At 37.8% G+C, this 16,811-nt stretch overlaps 1 protein-coding gene across 2 annotated transcripts in view; it reads right to left on the reverse strand.

Annotated features, from left to right (window-relative positions):
- Nucleotides 1–16,811, reverse strand: part of zfyve9a (zinc finger, FYVE domain containing 9a) — a 38,390-nt gene that overhangs the window by 4,242 nt on the left and 17,337 nt on the right. Inside the window, exons 5-17 of one of the 2 annotated variants that reach the window (XM_028021431.1) lie at nucleotides 16,322–16,421; nucleotides 14,589–14,765; nucleotides 13,577–13,740; nucleotides 12,072–12,180; nucleotides 11,639–11,761; nucleotides 10,180–10,335; nucleotides 8,285–8,509; nucleotides 6,454–6,536; nucleotides 6,231–6,335; nucleotides 3,507–3,657; nucleotides 2,481–2,561; nucleotides 1,523–1,685; nucleotides 475–580 (exon numbers count right to left, since the gene is read on the reverse strand). In XM_028021431.1, coding sequence (XP_027877232.1) covers nucleotides 475–580; nucleotides 1,523–1,685; nucleotides 2,481–2,561; nucleotides 3,507–3,657; nucleotides 6,231–6,335; nucleotides 6,454–6,536; nucleotides 8,285–8,509; nucleotides 10,180–10,335; nucleotides 11,639–11,761; nucleotides 12,072–12,180; nucleotides 13,577–13,740; nucleotides 14,589–14,765; nucleotides 16,322–16,421 — 1,743 coding nt within the window. Of the gene's footprint in view, nucleotides 1–474; nucleotides 581–1,522; nucleotides 1,686–2,480; nucleotides 2,562–3,506; nucleotides 3,658–6,230; nucleotides 6,336–6,453; nucleotides 6,537–8,284; nucleotides 8,510–10,179; nucleotides 10,336–11,638; nucleotides 11,762–12,050; nucleotides 12,181–13,576; nucleotides 13,741–14,588; nucleotides 14,766–16,321; nucleotides 16,422–16,811 lie in introns of both variants that reach the window. The other variant, XM_028021430.1, reaches the window with a different exon arrangement.

The raw sequence follows: 16,811 nt of genomic DNA on the forward strand, positions 1-16,811 counted from the left end.
GTGTGTGTAAAATTAGTGTTTTGTTATCGGACTAGTCTTGTGTTTAGGATGTGAGAGAAACATTTCAAAACATGAAATTTTGTTATGTTTTAGCTTACACAGAATACTATCATAAGACATTAATATCAGTAAAAATATATATATATACAATAATGAACTGAAAGTGTATTTTATTAGTTCACTTGTATTTTTTTTCATCTCCAAAGGTGTGAAGCTGGAAAAGTTTGATAACTTACCTTGAAAGTGCTTGAATGTTATTGTAGAAAAAGTTTTAAAACTTTGTATTTTTCTTTTAAATTTCCTTTATTTGTAAAATGTGAACTTTCTGAGTTTTCAGACCTGCAGCCTCGTGGGACGAAAGTAAAAATAATCGAACATTTGTTCCTGGGAGATCTGCCTGCTGGCCTGGATTTTCTCCAGTAAACTGGACAGTGTGTGTGTGTGTGTGTGTGTGTGTGTGTGTGTGTGTTTTACCTCGGTCCAGCGGATGACTTTGCCGTTGGCTTTGAACTCGGAGCCGTGGAAGATCTTCACGCTGGTGATGGACTCCATGGATTTCCCGTCGATCGGGCTGATGACGCTGAGGAGAAAAAAAACGCTGCCGTTTGTCTACAAAGATAATTAAACCAGTCGGATTCCAGGGGAGACGCAATTTAACACAATTCATCTCCAGAGTGCTGTTGGGCAAGGCAGCTGCTCCTGTGGAGCTTTTATGAGCTCAAAATCAGTCGAGCTTTTTTTCCCATAGAGCGCCGAAGCATTAATGAATAAATATTTCACTGGTTAGCTGCTTAAAAACGCAATTTTTAGAAAATAAATGTGTGTCTTTCACAGGAGCAGAAAACCCCAAAAATGTACTCAAGTAAAAGTAAAACGTCACAAGTCTAAGAACTTACTCAAGTAAGAGCAAAAAAGTATTTGGTAAAAAGTCTACTCAAGTATTGAGTAACTGATCAAATTAGCAATCATTGAACAGTTAAAAAGTATGCAATAAGACGGACCAAAATATAAAGTTAAGTGGAAATTTTGGTATTTTAAAAGACCAACATGACACTAATTTATATCAATAACAAAACTAACAAAATTAAGCAAAATAAAATGTTTCCGAATCAGCTTGGTTCAATAAAAAAACATAAGAAACTTTAACAAAAACTGCAGGTGTGTGTCTGAATCTGGTGAATTTTTGGTTAAAACATGTTTGTTTATCATTCAGTGGGTAGAAAATCTGGAAATTTTACTCAAGAGTAAAAATACTTCATAATAAAATTACTCAAGTAAAGATAAAAAGTACAGCGTAGTAAAAATACTCCTAAAAGTAAATTTTTTCAAAAATGTTACTGAAGTAAATGTAACTATTTACAATCCAACTCAAGTATTTAAATTAGTTTGCTGCTTTAATAAGACTTCTGCAAAACCGATCACTTTTATTATCTAAATGTAATTGTTATTTGAGTTTTTATAGTAGAAACTGTGAATCTTAATTATCCGAATGACTAAAATCCCTTTTCTCTCCTCGCCTCACCCTTTGTTGAAGTTTTGGTCGTCTTCAGTCCACAGGATGTGGACGAGCTCCGGGTTCTCCTCCTGCTCCGCCTTTCCGCAGGTTATGGTGAAGTCCTTCATGTCCCTCAGGGCTTGCCGTAGAGAGTCCATGGTCTCTGCGGTGATCTGGATCATCACACCATCTTAAGCAGAGATAAAATGAATTAGTAACACTTAATGATGTTGAAAGAAACCGTTTTGTTTTAACAGCTCAAGACTTTACAGATTGTTTGGTTTATTTGCCCTCAGAGAACAAAAAAAGGGTAGCATTAACTGTACTTGGTGCCGGATTCATTTATAATATGAAATAAACCAGAAATAGCAAGATTTCATGGATTATCACCCAAAGTTTTACCACTTTTAAGCTTCAAGTTTGTATGAATTGTAGAAAGCAAAAAATTATAATACTTTCTTCAGTTTTTTTTAGTTAATCTTATGAGATCTCATTGTTTTGTCTTGTTCCTGAGGTGTAAATCCAGTTTATTACGTCTAAACTGGAGTCCCACAGGGCTCCGTACTGGGTCCACTCTTCTTTTCTACGTTTGTCAAACTTTCTATAAATTTTAAGGCGAGAACTTACATTTAAGACTTGCATGAGCTTTAATACTTTCTTACCTCCCATTAAAGTTAAATAAAACTTTGTCAACTTATATTAGTTACTGTTTGATAATCTGGTCTAACACAAAACCTAAAACTCTGTATGTTATGAAGCGCTAAACATGCTAGGCAAGAAAACTATTCCGATTCCGTTCCAAGCTGAAGAAAAATCTGAAATTATAAAAGATTTAAAGCTTCGCTGTGAGTAAGACAAGCTGATAAAATGCTACTAAGAAAAACAACCTTTAAAGCAGCAATAAATCTGAATATAAAAGGATGTGTGAATGTTTTTATATTTTCCTTTAAGCCATCAGGTATTTTTATTCACATTTTTTCCTCACCTTCTACTATGCTGGTCTTAGCCAAGAAACCGGACGAGGCTTTCAACGCACCACTGAAAACAAAGAAGCAGGATCCAGTAACTGAAGAAACAGAGAAAAAACAAGAAATAAACAAACAAGGTCAGTTCAGATTTACTAAAAACTACTGAGATGTTAAACTAAGAGCAGAAAGGAGAATAATTTCACAGGCAAGTAAATGTGGCGCCTTTAAGACAACAAACGGGACGCAAAACACGGGAAGAGATGAGGGACAAACACTGCAAAAACAAAAATATCAGGTAGTTTCGGTCTAGTTTTGAGTGGAAATATATTTACACTTAAAATAAGACAAAACTAACTGCAACGCAACTTTTCAGCAAGATGCAGGCGCTTTTTTAAGTGAATAATTACTCAGCATTGATGAAAAAGTATGTTTCACTGGCAGATTATTTCTAGGTAACAAATTTTGTGGACGATAAATTGCCCCAGAAGTCATTGAGATAAATCATAATATTGTTTCGAGAGAAATTTCAAGGAATAGAATGCTATTAATAATGCAAAAACACTTTCTCAAAGATCAATAAACTTTAAATTCAAATCAAAAGTTAACAGTGGAACTGGAAGACATTTTAAATATCCAAACTAAATAACAAAACAACAGAAACAATAAAATAATTTATTATGAAGTCTCTGAAAACAAAACGGTCCTTAAAAAAAAAAACAGCCTGTTGAGACCAAACCACCAGATTAAAAACTTTTATGATCCAGTTTTTGGTAGAAAGAGATAAAAATGATAAATCATGCAATTAACCATACAATTGACTGATTAATTGCTTATTGCAACAGGCTTAATTATTTTACTAAAACAAGACATTTTCCCAGATATAAGTGAAGTAATCTGCCACAGAAAGTAGTTTTTTTCTTAAAACCACCTCCTATATTTTGCTGGAAAGTTACTTATGAGTTGGTTTTGTCTAATTTCAATAGCACTAAGATATTTACAGTAGAATCTCGACAAACTACTTGGTTAGACTTTGTGTTTTTCACCTTTGCGAGGCTGATGATGGATGCTGATGGCCTGCGTCTGGTAGTTCCCGTCGTCGTTCTGGACGCAGACCAGATGGGAGTCGGCCCGTTCGTTGAAACACGCCCCCATGGCCAGAACGTGCTCGTTGGACTTATTCATGGCCTTCATCAGCTGCAAGGACACAACGCACAGCGTGACCAACCGGGTAAAGGCGTCAAAGTGACTTTCTGGTTAAGCCTAATTGCTTCTGGTGCAGATCTCGGTTGAACGGGAGGAACGTCGATGACAGATTGCAGAAAAACTCAAAGACAGAGCTGGATTTCAGTTCCTTGTATTAATCCTGCTTCTGTTTGCCAATCCGAAATAAAACTGAAAATCTGCAGGGCTTTAACCGCTCACTGCGTTAAACGCTGCAGAGCGGCGGTTCGCTCTTCGCTTTGCTGACTTCCCATCTGTCAGCGCGGCGGCATCCAAACTCCAACGCTGACGCTCATTCGCGCCCCGCAGGCGACACTTTATCGCACGTGGGCAGCTTAGAGGCCCAACGCTGAGCTGCAGGGGAAACCGCGCAGATTTGCATGCATCACCTAAACACAGAACTGTGTGTGGATAAAACACACACTGATGTTTTCAGTCTGACTAAAATCTGCTGGCTGAAAATATTCAGTTTAATCTTTGGTGTGAAATCCCACGATGAAACGATTAATCGGATTACTCGTGATTAATCGCCAACTGGAGTATGCAGACTATAAAACAGGGGTGTCCAAAGTGTGGCCCGGGGGCCTTTTGTGGCCCTTGAAATGATTTTCGATCGGACCCCAATCAAAAACAGTAAAAATTTGACCAACAAAATAAAAAATAATTTGTTTTTATTCTAACGAGGCAACAGACTAAAGCATTTTGTCTTTTTTATGTTTTGGCACAGGAAGATTAAAAAAAACAACAAAAAAGAAAAAACACTAAATTCACTGCGGAGCATCATGAATTAAGGTCTAATGGGTTTTTTCTACAAGAATAAAAAGAAAGAAAAACGTATAGAAAAGTATTATACATATATAAAATACGTTCAACTCGACCTCATATGTTCACTATTTATCTAGTTTTGTGGATGACTTGCAGTGATTTTAGTCCTCAATTTTTAGAAAACCAAATTTTCCCTTTAAAGGAGACGTGATATTGAATAAAGTTTGGAAATGGTAAAATTCTTTCCCCATCTTTAGTCACACCTGAAAACATTTGAGGCCATTGTTGGAGTCACAACGAGCGCGTGTGGTATGAAAACACATAACTCTCAAAGTACACACCGTCCTTGAGACTCTCCTTATCCGTGGAGCAGGAAACCGCCAGCTCATTTGGTAACCATAGCAACGTGTCCAATCGTGACCGGGGACACTTCTGTGCCTGAGCGCTGCTTCATGCTGCAACATCTTATTAAAAATGAATGACAGAGTCTAGTCAGCTAGAAAAGCTTGTTGTTTTGTTTTTCTGCTTCTGCCTGAATTATAAATTTAAACGATGTAACCGACCAGCCAAGTAAAAAAAACAAAAAAAACAAACAATAGTATCGTCATTTTTAGCATCAATTTATGGATTTATGAAGAGGATGTTAAATATTTTTGATGGGCGATATAACCTCAAATTGGTATTGTTATAGTGAAGGGTAAATAAATGTATTTTTATCTGTTGCAGCATGGAGGTTTGCTAAATTTATTAGTGCAAACCAATGGTCAGTGTGATGCTGCCAAGTTTAAATTTAAAAATAGTCCCTAAAAGTGCAGAAAGTTTCAGACTGAACAAGTTATCAGATAAAGAAAACTGCAGTTTTCAAATGATAACTTGACTTATTAGAAACAAGTTAACCAAGCCTTAAGTGAAAAAGAAGCTGCAGTCTTCACCAACTCAAAATTAAGGCTTTTTAAAGACCATTATGAATTAAATTTAAGACCTTCATCACGGCAGAAATGCATCTTTCATATAGTAGAAGTGTCAAGTTGTTTTGCACAAAATGCACCTAGCATCATGTGGGTTCCTACAGAAGTAAGGAAGTGGCGAAGACAAACGTTGCCCAGCCAACTAGCGATAAAGTTGCACTTTACCCATGATAGATGCAAAAAAGCTAGCTAGCTAGATAGCCAGGATACATCAATAGCCTCGAGTTGCAGAAAGCAATGAAGATTTCTGTGTGCGACTCAAACGTTTGCCTGAAAGAAAAGTCCTGTGAGAAAAATAAACGACACATGCACGATTAAATAGCCCTGCCATGAGAAAATTTAAGAATTATTATTGAAGTATTTAAGACCATCTTACACTTCTTGAATTAATTTCAGACATTTCAAGGCCTTAATTTTAGATGCCTTTATGTATTACTTTTTGTAAGGATGCGGACACCCTAGATGACTTTTTTTAAATGATATATGATCAACTCAATTGGACTGAAGTCCAAGCTTTGATTAGGCCTGTGAAACCGATTTTGTTTGTTTTTAGCCATACAGACGTGGATCGGTTGTGGTGCTTCAGAACATTGTTTTGCTACATAACCCAAGTTCTCCTGGTTGATCCACGTTTCCATAAATTATGAAAAGTCTGAGTCCTAAAAAGGTGAATCAGCAGCAGACCATTGCTCTATCACCACTGAGTTTTAACAGCCGTCTCTGATACACTGCACATCTAACAGGATGTTCCAAATCATTCCAGTTTGATCCAAACACAAAAAGGTTCCTGAAGGGAAACATTTAGACACTCACCTCATTGTATCGATTGCTGGGGATCTTAATGCTCGTCTTCCTCACCTCCATGTCCACAACCAGACCTTTCACCACCGGCAGAGTGTACTGGTAGTTACGGAAATCCTGTAAAAGACGACCATATTATTTTGTTTTATCAACATATACAAACAGGTTCATTTTAAATGGTGTTTTCAGGTAGTTTGCTTAAATAACAGAGACAAAAAGTGGGAAAGTCACTTACTGCTAGCAGATTCATGATGGTGTGCCCGGTCTCTCCAAATAGAGGTTTCCTGAAGCGAACGCTGAACAGTGGACACGGATAAACTGCAAGAGCAAATAAATAACACCAAGTTAAAACTCCAATGCACTCCATCACATCCGATTTAGCAGTTATGTAATTATTGTATCACTTTCCAGAGCAAAAAGCAACAGAATAGTTAAGAAAACTATTTGTTATTGTGACACATGACAGGTTTCTGCTGGTTTCACCAACTAAAATTTAAGACCATTATGAATGGAATTTAAGACCTGTATTACAACATAAATGTGCGACCTTCGTCCAGCCAACTCTCAATAAATTTGCACTTACACACAATAAACATAAAAAAGCTAGATAGCAGGTAAAGGTGTGTTAGCAGTGAGTTAGCGGTAGCCTCAACTGTCTCAACATGTAAAGCAATGAAGATGTCTGCGTGCGACTCAAACTTTTGTATGACCGAAAAGTCCCGCGAGAAAAAAACAAACATTGAATATACACAAGATAAGACAAAATTTAAGACCTGTGATTCATATAGTAAGAACAAACTTTTAAAAATTAATTTCAGGCTTTTGAAGATTACTACGATTGGAATTTAAGACCTATATCACGAGACAAATTTATGAACTTCATAAAGTTCATAAAGAGAGGCTCTGGTTTCTTCTACTGACAATAAATTTGCACTTACACATGTTTGCAAAAAACGCTTGCTAGCTAGCAAGGGTATGCTAGCAGTGAGTTAGCGGAAGTCTGACAGAAAAAGGAGGAAAAAACAAAAACAAAACATTGAATATACAAGATTAATGACATAAAAAATGAAGACCTGTGATTAACATATTAAAGGCAAATTTACTTTAGAAAAAAATAAAATTTAAGACTTTTTAAGGCCTTAATTTTTGGGGGCACAAATTTCTGACTATTTTTGAGTGAGGTTGACCTAATTAGAAATCTGAGAAAGTAAGCTCCTAACTTTCAAAAGAAGAATCCAGCTTCTCCTTAATCTTCTTAAACTACTATTTTCAACTTCATCTCATCCAGCAGCTGGAAAACGATCCCACTAAACGCCGTTTTGGCCTCAGTATGCAGAATCCTAGAGCGAACCTGCATTGTGTGGGTCAGGCCTTCAAGAGGCGACCATGTTGACAACAGCAGCGTTTGTGCTGCGGATTAATTTCTTGGTGATTCCAGCAGTTTGTGTTGAAAACGTGTCTTTGTTAATGTATTCCAGCCGGAGTTGCAGGATGCAGGCTAATGGCTTAAGAGAGCGCGGCGGAGCTCTGAGCTGGCAGGTCTGACTGCGAGAAAAGAGGATTCTGAGGAGAAGAAGAGCCTCTCTGACAAATCTGCACACCAGCTTTCCAGATTCATGAGACACTGCAGAAAAATGGAACCATAACAGCTGCCTGCTTTAAAATGATACAAAACATCAAGAGAGGCTCTGGTTTCTGCAATCATTTAACAAGTTCATTGCAAATACACAAAATCTTACCAAGTATATTTTCTAGTGCAAATATTTTAGCGCACTTGAAATAAGAAAATTAATTTACAGGCAACTTTTCAGGTAGATATTGGAATTTGCTTTAAGCAAATAAATCCCTAATATTGATGAAAAAGTAGTAGCTCCATTGGCAGAATAGAGTTGCTTTTGAACCGTAATAATTGAAACACTAACATTTTGATGTGTAATGACTGCACTTGGCAAAATGTAATGTTTTAATTATTGATTTTAGTGTTTTTATGATGTAAAGCACTTTGAACTGCCTTGTTGAAATGTTTTCTACATATAAACTTGATTGATTGATTGATCCAAACTCACATCGGTACTCTGCTCCCAGCCGCAACATGAGGCGGATCGGGAAGACCTTGGCCCACGGCGTCTCCCACTTCTGGATGAGGATACCGAAGAGGTAGGGCGGGTTGGGCAGCAGCAGGTCCTGCAGCGACTGGAAGGACGGGCTGATGTAGAGGAAGCCGCCGTGCTCCTTGCTGCCCAGGAAGCTCTGGGTGAAGAATGAGTGACTCAGGTGGCTCAGCACGTTGCCTGGTGGCCAGAGGGAGGAAGAGCCGTCAGTCAGCAGACAGCACAGCGAGCGGCTGAAGCTCTCTGAAGCCAGCACGTCCTCCAAACGCCTGACTGACGGCGGCTTAATGAGGATCAACGCACACAATATGACTGCCTTCCAGCAGCTGACACGGCCCTGATGCAAATATGAAACAGAAAACCGCCTGAGGAAAGCGAGCCGTCACAGTCGGCTCATATTAACAGTTTTTACTGTGCAGCGCATGGATGTAAAGAAACAAAACAAAAATGAGACATCCGGACAATAATGCTGGAGGTAAACGGGCAGTTGAAGGTAATGTACTCTCAGGGAAACAATCAGATTAATAATGATTAATTGATTATTGAAATAATCAATTAATTTAATTAACAATTTTTACCGACCGAAAAAAACACTACTTTCTGAAATGGCAACATATTCAGAGCAGTAATTAATCTGAAACTATTAAAAAAGAATATTATGCATTTAAGATAAAAAATTTAAAAAAAAGAAAGGCTTCTATGTGTCTGTAAATATGCAAACATGGTCACCTGGTTCAAATTCTGTAAAAAATAAATTAATAAACAAATAAATAAAAAAATCTTAAACACCTTTTGTTATCCAATTATTGATCAGTTAACCAAAAAAATAATCAATAAATCAGCCATATTGATAGGTCAAGCAGAAAGAGCTCAGCTTTTCACAGGTTAATGCTAAAAGTATTTTTTAAGCTGCAGATGAATCCTTTGCTATAAATGATCAAGCGTTTACATAGGCCTGCCTCAATAACCAATAAATCAATTAATCAGACGATAAATAAAAATGAACTCAATCATTTCCACTTGAATGATTTGTTATTTTTCCTCTATTCTGTCTTTCTAACAAAAGCTGGATGATAAAACTCTTCAGTCTGTTGCTTTGGTCTCAACTAGCCCTTTTATTCAAGGATAATTTCGTTTTTGTAGAGACTTTATAATTCATTGTATTTGTTGTTTCATTTATTTTGGATATTTAAAATCTCTTCCAGTTTCAAATGTTCATTACAATACAATGTGTTCCATTTATGCCATTTACATTATATTACTTGAAAATGGTCTCCAAACAACGATATTATTGTGTGTCACAATAATTTCTGCTAAATTTGTTATTACAGGTCAAGCGTTCACTACAGAAATGATGTGTTGTTGCATTTTAGGCAATGACATGTTTATTTTCTTAACTAAAAAATTAACTGAACTGTTAATTTGCTTCTTTTAATGTCTTTCTAAAATCTTATGAAAAAAGGCAAAAGTGGGGCGTGCTGTGGTGGCGTAGCGGTTAGCGCGACCCGTATTTAGAGGCCTTGAGTCCTCGACGCGGCTGTCGCGGGTTCGACTCCCGGACCCGACGACATTTGACGCATGTCTTCCCCCCTCTCCTTCCCCGTTTCCTGTCAGCCCACTATCATATAAGGGACACTAGAGCCCACAAAAAAGACCCCCTGGAGGGGTAAAAAAAAAAAAAAAAAAAAAAGGCAAAAGTGGGTCAATGAAAGATCTCCAGAATGTGGCAATTTGTTTCATCCGATTAATCGTGACAATAATCAATACCTAAAAAATGTGTTAGTTGCGGTCCTAAAATAAGGTGAACTCTACTCTTTGTAACTCTTGTAGAGCCGTGGCAAATTTCTCACCGCTTAAGGCTTCTTGGTAGAGCTGCACAAAGTGTGTGAAGATGTCTTTGGGGATGGTTTTCTCGTCGGGTAGACACTGGAGCAGAATGACGACCTCGGCTTGGCCGACGGCGTGCATGCCTTTAGTCGTCACGTACCAGCACTTCCTGTTGACATCTGAGAGTTAAAGAGAAAAAAACCTGGTCAGGGCAATGAACTTAATACCAGGATCAGTAGAGTTTCTGCAGGTTTCACCATCCTTAAAATATATAAGTCTTTTTAAAACCATTATGAATGGAATTTAAGACCTATATCCACTGATATAGATGCAAAAAAGCCAGCTAGCTAGCTGGTAACATACACTTGCTAGTTAATTAGATAGTAACGGTAGCCTCAAGTATGTAGAGCAGGGGTATCAAACTCATTTTGAGCCATATCAAAAATCTGAATGTTCTTAAAGGGCCGGTTGTGCCAGTATATGTTGATAAAACAAATTAAATTGTTAAATTATCAATAAATAGCTGTTCCTCCAGGATTCTGTGATTGTTTTAGTGGTTTCTTACAATCAGAATTCCAGATTTTGTGGTGCCAATTTAGAAATGTTTGTAAGAAATTTTTTACAATATTTGCGCTCATATATGGTGTTAAATGTGATTTTTTTTTATTACTCATATCAATTGCAGACAATAACTTGACATCAAGAAAGGCTGAGGCAGCAGTCACTTAAATTCAATGTTTTTGGCCAATTTAGAGAAAATTTGCAGTAAAATCTGAAAAAAATGTGGAGGTTTGTTGATTTTCTGTGAATTTTGCAGAAGTGTGAAAAACTGGATGGAATTATTGATGTAATTTTGATTTTAAAGGCCCACATAAAAAGCTACGGAGGCCAGATTTGGCCGCCAGGCCTCGAGTTTGACACGTGGTCAAGAGAATGCAGTGATGTCTGAGACCAACTCAAAGTTTTGCCTGACAGATAAGTCCTGAAAAAAAGAGAATACATAGAATATGCAAGATTAAATACTCTTGTAAAGACAACATTAACAAAATAAAGACCTACTTACTTTTTGTAAATGATTAACATGTTTTAGTTTCATGAATTTCAGACTTTAAATGATTCACAGACACTCCGCAGTAGAGAAAATAAAAAGCTGTTAAACCAAGAAACAAGAAAAACGTTTGCAAAACATTTGGACTGAACTGAAATAAAATGTGTAGCAAATCCTCTGCAGAAGTAAAATTCAGTCATATCTTCTCAATTTTTCAGTTTTGCCCAGTTTAGTTTTATTTGAACTGGTTTGATTTATAACATTGTATATATAGGACTAGTTTTGTATAAAAACAAGTATGTATATTAAGGCAGGAATTTGTGTTTTTATGATGTAAAGCACCTTGGACTGCTGCTGCTGAAAGGTGTTACACAAATAAACTTGATTGATTTATAAATGTGTAACATTTAATGAGGGGTGTAAACATGACTCACAGTTGACTAGCTTGACCATGGCTAGCAGGTTAGCATTGAGCACGAACACCAGGGGGTCCAGGCCTCCCTCCTCCAACTGCTGCATGAGGATGATCTCCGAAGGTCTCTCCTCCACGGCGTAATCTGCGGGAGATTCAGAGCGCTAAAGTCAGATCAACAGGAAGAAAACAGCCGGAGCAAGACAGAGATTCAAAGAAGAAGTCCTGCTGTCTCTGGTTAGAACAACAGAACAGCTTCCACATCGTTTAAGCATCGCCTCAGCGTTCCCGTGAAAAAAGCTTCTCCCCTTTCTGTTGGCAATGAGTGGTGCAAAACATGAGCGGTGACACAAAGGCCATGAGGAGCACACTAAACGGACACAAACACAGCAGCAATGAGGAGGCAGCAGAATGGTGAGGATGAAGGCAAGCACCTGTGATGTGGCCTCCCGTACCTCCTTTGACTCCGGTGGAGATGAGGATGGGAGGGAGCCCGTCCTCCGGGATCAGGCTGAGGGAGCTGCCCACGGGGCTGCCCGCTGGCGCAGCGGGGGTCTGGGCCACCTGCAGGGTGGAGAGGAGGGGGTAGTTAGGCTACGATCACACCTGAAGTGACCCAAATGTGACCTCTATCTGATCTTTTCATGGCAGTCTGAACAACATAGATTGGATTTTTTCACATATCGGACGGACGGACGGAATTTGGTGAATACCAATTTTTTTTGTCTGAAATATTGCTAAAGGTGGCAAGAAAGTGGGTGGGGTGACTATTGTTAACAGACACAAACTGGTGGACCGCTCTGTCAGTCAAACCACTCTCAGAAGAGGACAGTGGGTGATTTTTACACTTTTGCTGAGGTAGATCAGACCTGCTTCACATGCAAGTATCGGTTGATCACCAATCTCCTAAAATTAAGAAAATCATCTTGGATAAATCAGTGCACTCCTAATAATAAATCCATTCCTAATCTTTTTCTAAATCTGGGGTCGGGTCGCGGAGGCAGCAGCCTAGGTCCTCCAGACTTTCCCCAGCAGCTTGGTCCAAGTTCAGATTAGTGGAAGAAAAACATTTAGTGTCAAACCTAATTGGCATCTTCTGTTTATTCCCCAGTCCCCACTGAGTTTCTTTCTACCGCCACATGGCCAGTTTGCCAGAAATTGGCCAGAATTGGATTACCTAATGCAAAGTCACTTGAGATAATTTGAGCAGGAAACGTCTCTCAGCTGAGCCACATGAAATTTATTGCTTTCTGCAACAAAACTCACTTGGACAGCTGGCATTCAGCAGCTGTTCACTCCAAACAAATACAAAGGCTTTGCTGTAGGAATACTTTTACATGAGGATAGTCTCATTAATGGTCCAACCAAGAACAATATGTCTCAACATTAAGCTTTTAAGTGCCACATCATTTGTAATTCTCTTCATTTTAACATGCTTAACATATTACAGTCGGTTATGGAGGCAGGATTTCCTGAGTAAAGAGCTCATTTACTGCAAAACCACAAATGTTATCAAGTATTTTAGTCTAGTTTCTAGTGCAAATATCATAATACATTTGAAATAAGAAAAGTAACCCATAGAATAACCTTTTACTTTCAGCAAAATATAGGTGTTTGTTTTAAGTCAATAACTCCTTAATATTGATGAAGTTCTAGTTCCACTGGCAGATTATTTCATTTATAACATGTGAAAATGTCTTGTTATAAGTGAAATAATCTGCCAGTGGAAATGCTACATTTTAATCAACACTAAGGAATTAATGACTCAAAACAAGCTCCTATTTATTGCAGAAAGGTTACTTGTAAGTTAGTTTTGTCTTATTTCAAGTGCATTAAGATATTTGCACTAGAATCTACATTAAAACACTTGATAAAATGTTGTGTTTTTGCAGTGTTGTGACTCCCTGTATTCATCCGTTTGAGCTAAGCTAATAGCATGAGTCGGGGATACTGAACTCACCTCTGAGGCCTCCGGCGTGGCGGCCTTGTTGGAGCAGGTGGAGGCGACCCGTGACCGCGAGGATGCCGAGCCGGAAGACGGCGGTTTGGAGGATTCTGCTGCGTCTCCGTTTGGAAGAACCCCGTCGGCAAACCAAACCCTCCTCTGGTCCCGCGACAGGGAGCCTAAACAGGAAACAAACACAAAACGTATAAAATATAAGGGCGAATAATCCATCAGTTATTTTAGGGATTAATCAAATATTTTTTATTCATTTAGGTTAAAAAATAAAGTCTTTTTTAGGGCTGCAATTATTATTTTAGAAAGCAATTGTTCTTACACTGACGATTAATTGGTTGAAAAAAATTGCCACATTTTTCATTCAACCACCTTTTTTATACATTGTTAGAAATATACAACAACTGCAAATAATTTATTTTCAAAATAAGAAAATAAATATTTTATGCAATAACATAACATGCTGTTCATTTATAGAAAAGGAGGCTAAAATATATATACATTTCCAACACAAAGATGTAAAAAGCTCAGTAATTCCTGCTTTCATTTATCAATACAGTCTAGGGCTGATCTGTTTATTAATTCATTTATTTATTTTTGATTAGCTGATTAATAATTGTAGAGAAAAAGGCGCTAATAGGATTTTTTTTAACGATAATTTTAATCAAGTGAAACTAAAATTGACATTTATGGAGTTTTTGGTAGAACATATTTACAGACAAAGGTTTACTTTTTTATCTTTAATAAAACAATTATATGTTTTCTGTACAGTTTTGACTGAATTACTGCTCAGGTAATGTTCTTTCAGCAAATGACATTATTTAAAGTCAAGATGACGATTAACTAATTACTAAATCACTTAATGATTATTTTAATAAACGATTAATCGTTTCAACCCTAAAAATATATATTCATTTCAGGCCCATTTGTTGGTTTTTCCATCTACTGGGATAGAATATCATTGCAAAAGGATATAAATAACAGCTTCTTATTCTCCTGCTGATGAGGAACGTACCTTCATTGCCGGATTGCTTCAGGACTCCCACGGGCACCATGACAGTGGGGGGCGGCGAGCTGAGGACCCCGGACGCCTGCGCCTGCTGCAGGGGGGGGATGGTGGAGCAGTACTCCGCCGGGTTGTTCGGGTTTGGACTCTGATTGACTGCAGTAGCTGGCGTCTCCGCTGATTGAACTGACAACAGCAGAACACAACATCCGAAAATATAAAGCAGTAAGCTAGAGATTTATAAACATCCATACATCCAATATTTCTTGTCTAGACTAAGAAATATCGACATGTTTAGATATATCTGATTTTTTATTGTAATTTATTGATTTCTCCTCTAATTTTGGGTGAGTTCAAGAAGCCATAAGCCTTCAATTTGTTATTGTGCCACATTACATCCACAAATACTAACACATTTTACTGGGATTTAAAATGAACAACAGACCAACACAAACTAGGGTCATTCATTGACAGTAAATCTGGTAGGTTTAAATTAGATCATGGCTGACACATGGTGGAGGAAGCATCATGCTGTGGGCTGGAAAGATTTTGAAAGTATTCAAAAATACTTTCAAAATGAAATGTCAACTCATATTATCTACGTTTGAATAAAGAGTTGTTGAAGATGTTGATGATTGTGGGCAGGACGGATCTCCTGTAGCAGTCTGTACTACAGTGTATCTGAAGAAGCCTCTGACTGAAGACACACAAATTTGTCTGTAATGTTTTTCATTTTGTAAAAAAAAATGAATTGTCCTTTCCATCTTCAACTCCAGAGGTTCCAGAACAGAACCGGTTTTCTTTATCTGCTTATTTAGCTTTTAAGTCCCAGGTTCTGATGCTGCCACTCCAACAGATGATGGCAGAAGAGATCATCCTCTCTACCACAGATTTCTCGAAGATAAAACCACATGTCCAGGGTAACATCACCCTCATAGTGAAACACAGTGATAGCACCACCATCCTGTAAAAACGTGGGTCAAAGTAAACCATAAATCTGATTAGGAATATTTACCAATGTGTTGGATTTAATGTTGAGATGCACAGTTAGGTTGTAACTAGTTACATTTATTTGAGTAACTCTTCTTTAAAAAGTACTTTTCAGAGTATTTTTACTCTTACTAGAGTAAAATGTCTGGATCTTCTTCCCACTGAGAGTAACTTCACTGAATGAAAAAGAACATTCACCAGAGAGACACACTTGCAATTTTTATCAAAGATTCATAAGTTTTATATTGAAATAAACTGATTTTGTAAAAATTTTACTTTTGCCTGATGTCATTTTGTAATTTATATGATTTATTTTCATTTTGGTCTTTAAAATACCAACATTTTCCTTTATATTTTGGTCCGTCTGATGCTGTAATGTTTAAATAATAAATGATTAATGTGTTATCACTCAGTGCTTCAGGCGCCTTTTTACCAAATCCTTTTTTAACTTTTAAGTAATTTCTTGGACAGCTATATTTTACTTATTTAAGTACAAATATGTTTAAGTAGTGCTACTCTTACTCGAGCATTTTACCCTCCTCTGTTGAGATGCCATCCAGTTGGTATGATGTTGAGAATTGGCAAAAATACTTCTTTTTGCAAAGATTAGATTCTCTTCTCCAGTTTTTCTTTGTAAGAAATGTTGAAAACAGTGTATCTTCTGCTTTCTTACTCCTAATTAAGCATTACTTTGTGTTAAAATGAGACAAAATGTGAAACATGTCAAACAGATAAGTGTGATTGTTGCTCACCGTTTGTCAGGGCAGAATGACAGGTGACACAAACGCGGGCCTCCTTCCTGTCCATGTAGAGCAGCTTACACTTCAGGCTGCAACACGCTGCACAGAACACCTTAAAGAGACCAACACTGCATCAACACACTGCACTTTAAATAAACATTTCACAAACTAAACCAGAGCCCCCTGTGTGCTGCAAGGTTTTACTGTGACCTTTGACCTTCCTGGGATGATAATGCTGCATCTACTGTTTATAGCTGCCATGCAGGTGTTACTATTGCTGCAGCGCCAGCTCCTCCCAGCTCCACTGGCAGACCCAGAGTGTTTGTTTACCACCTTGGGAAATTAAGTAGCGCTCCGCCTGGTTATCCAGTGCGGTGTCAGCGACCGCATGCTGCATTTACAGCAGCACGGACGCCACGCGTGGGCGGTCCTTACGCCAGCTGCAAACAAATAACGACTGAAAGTGCATCTAATTTGAATTTCCTTTCCCTATGCTAATTAT

The sequence above is a fragment of the Xiphophorus couchianus genome, chromosome 6, assembly GCF_001444195.1.
Source record: "Xiphophorus couchianus chromosome 6, X_couchianus-1.0, whole genome shotgun sequence".
Lineage (NCBI taxonomy): Eukaryota > Metazoa > Chordata > Actinopteri > Cyprinodontiformes > Poeciliidae > Xiphophorus > Xiphophorus couchianus.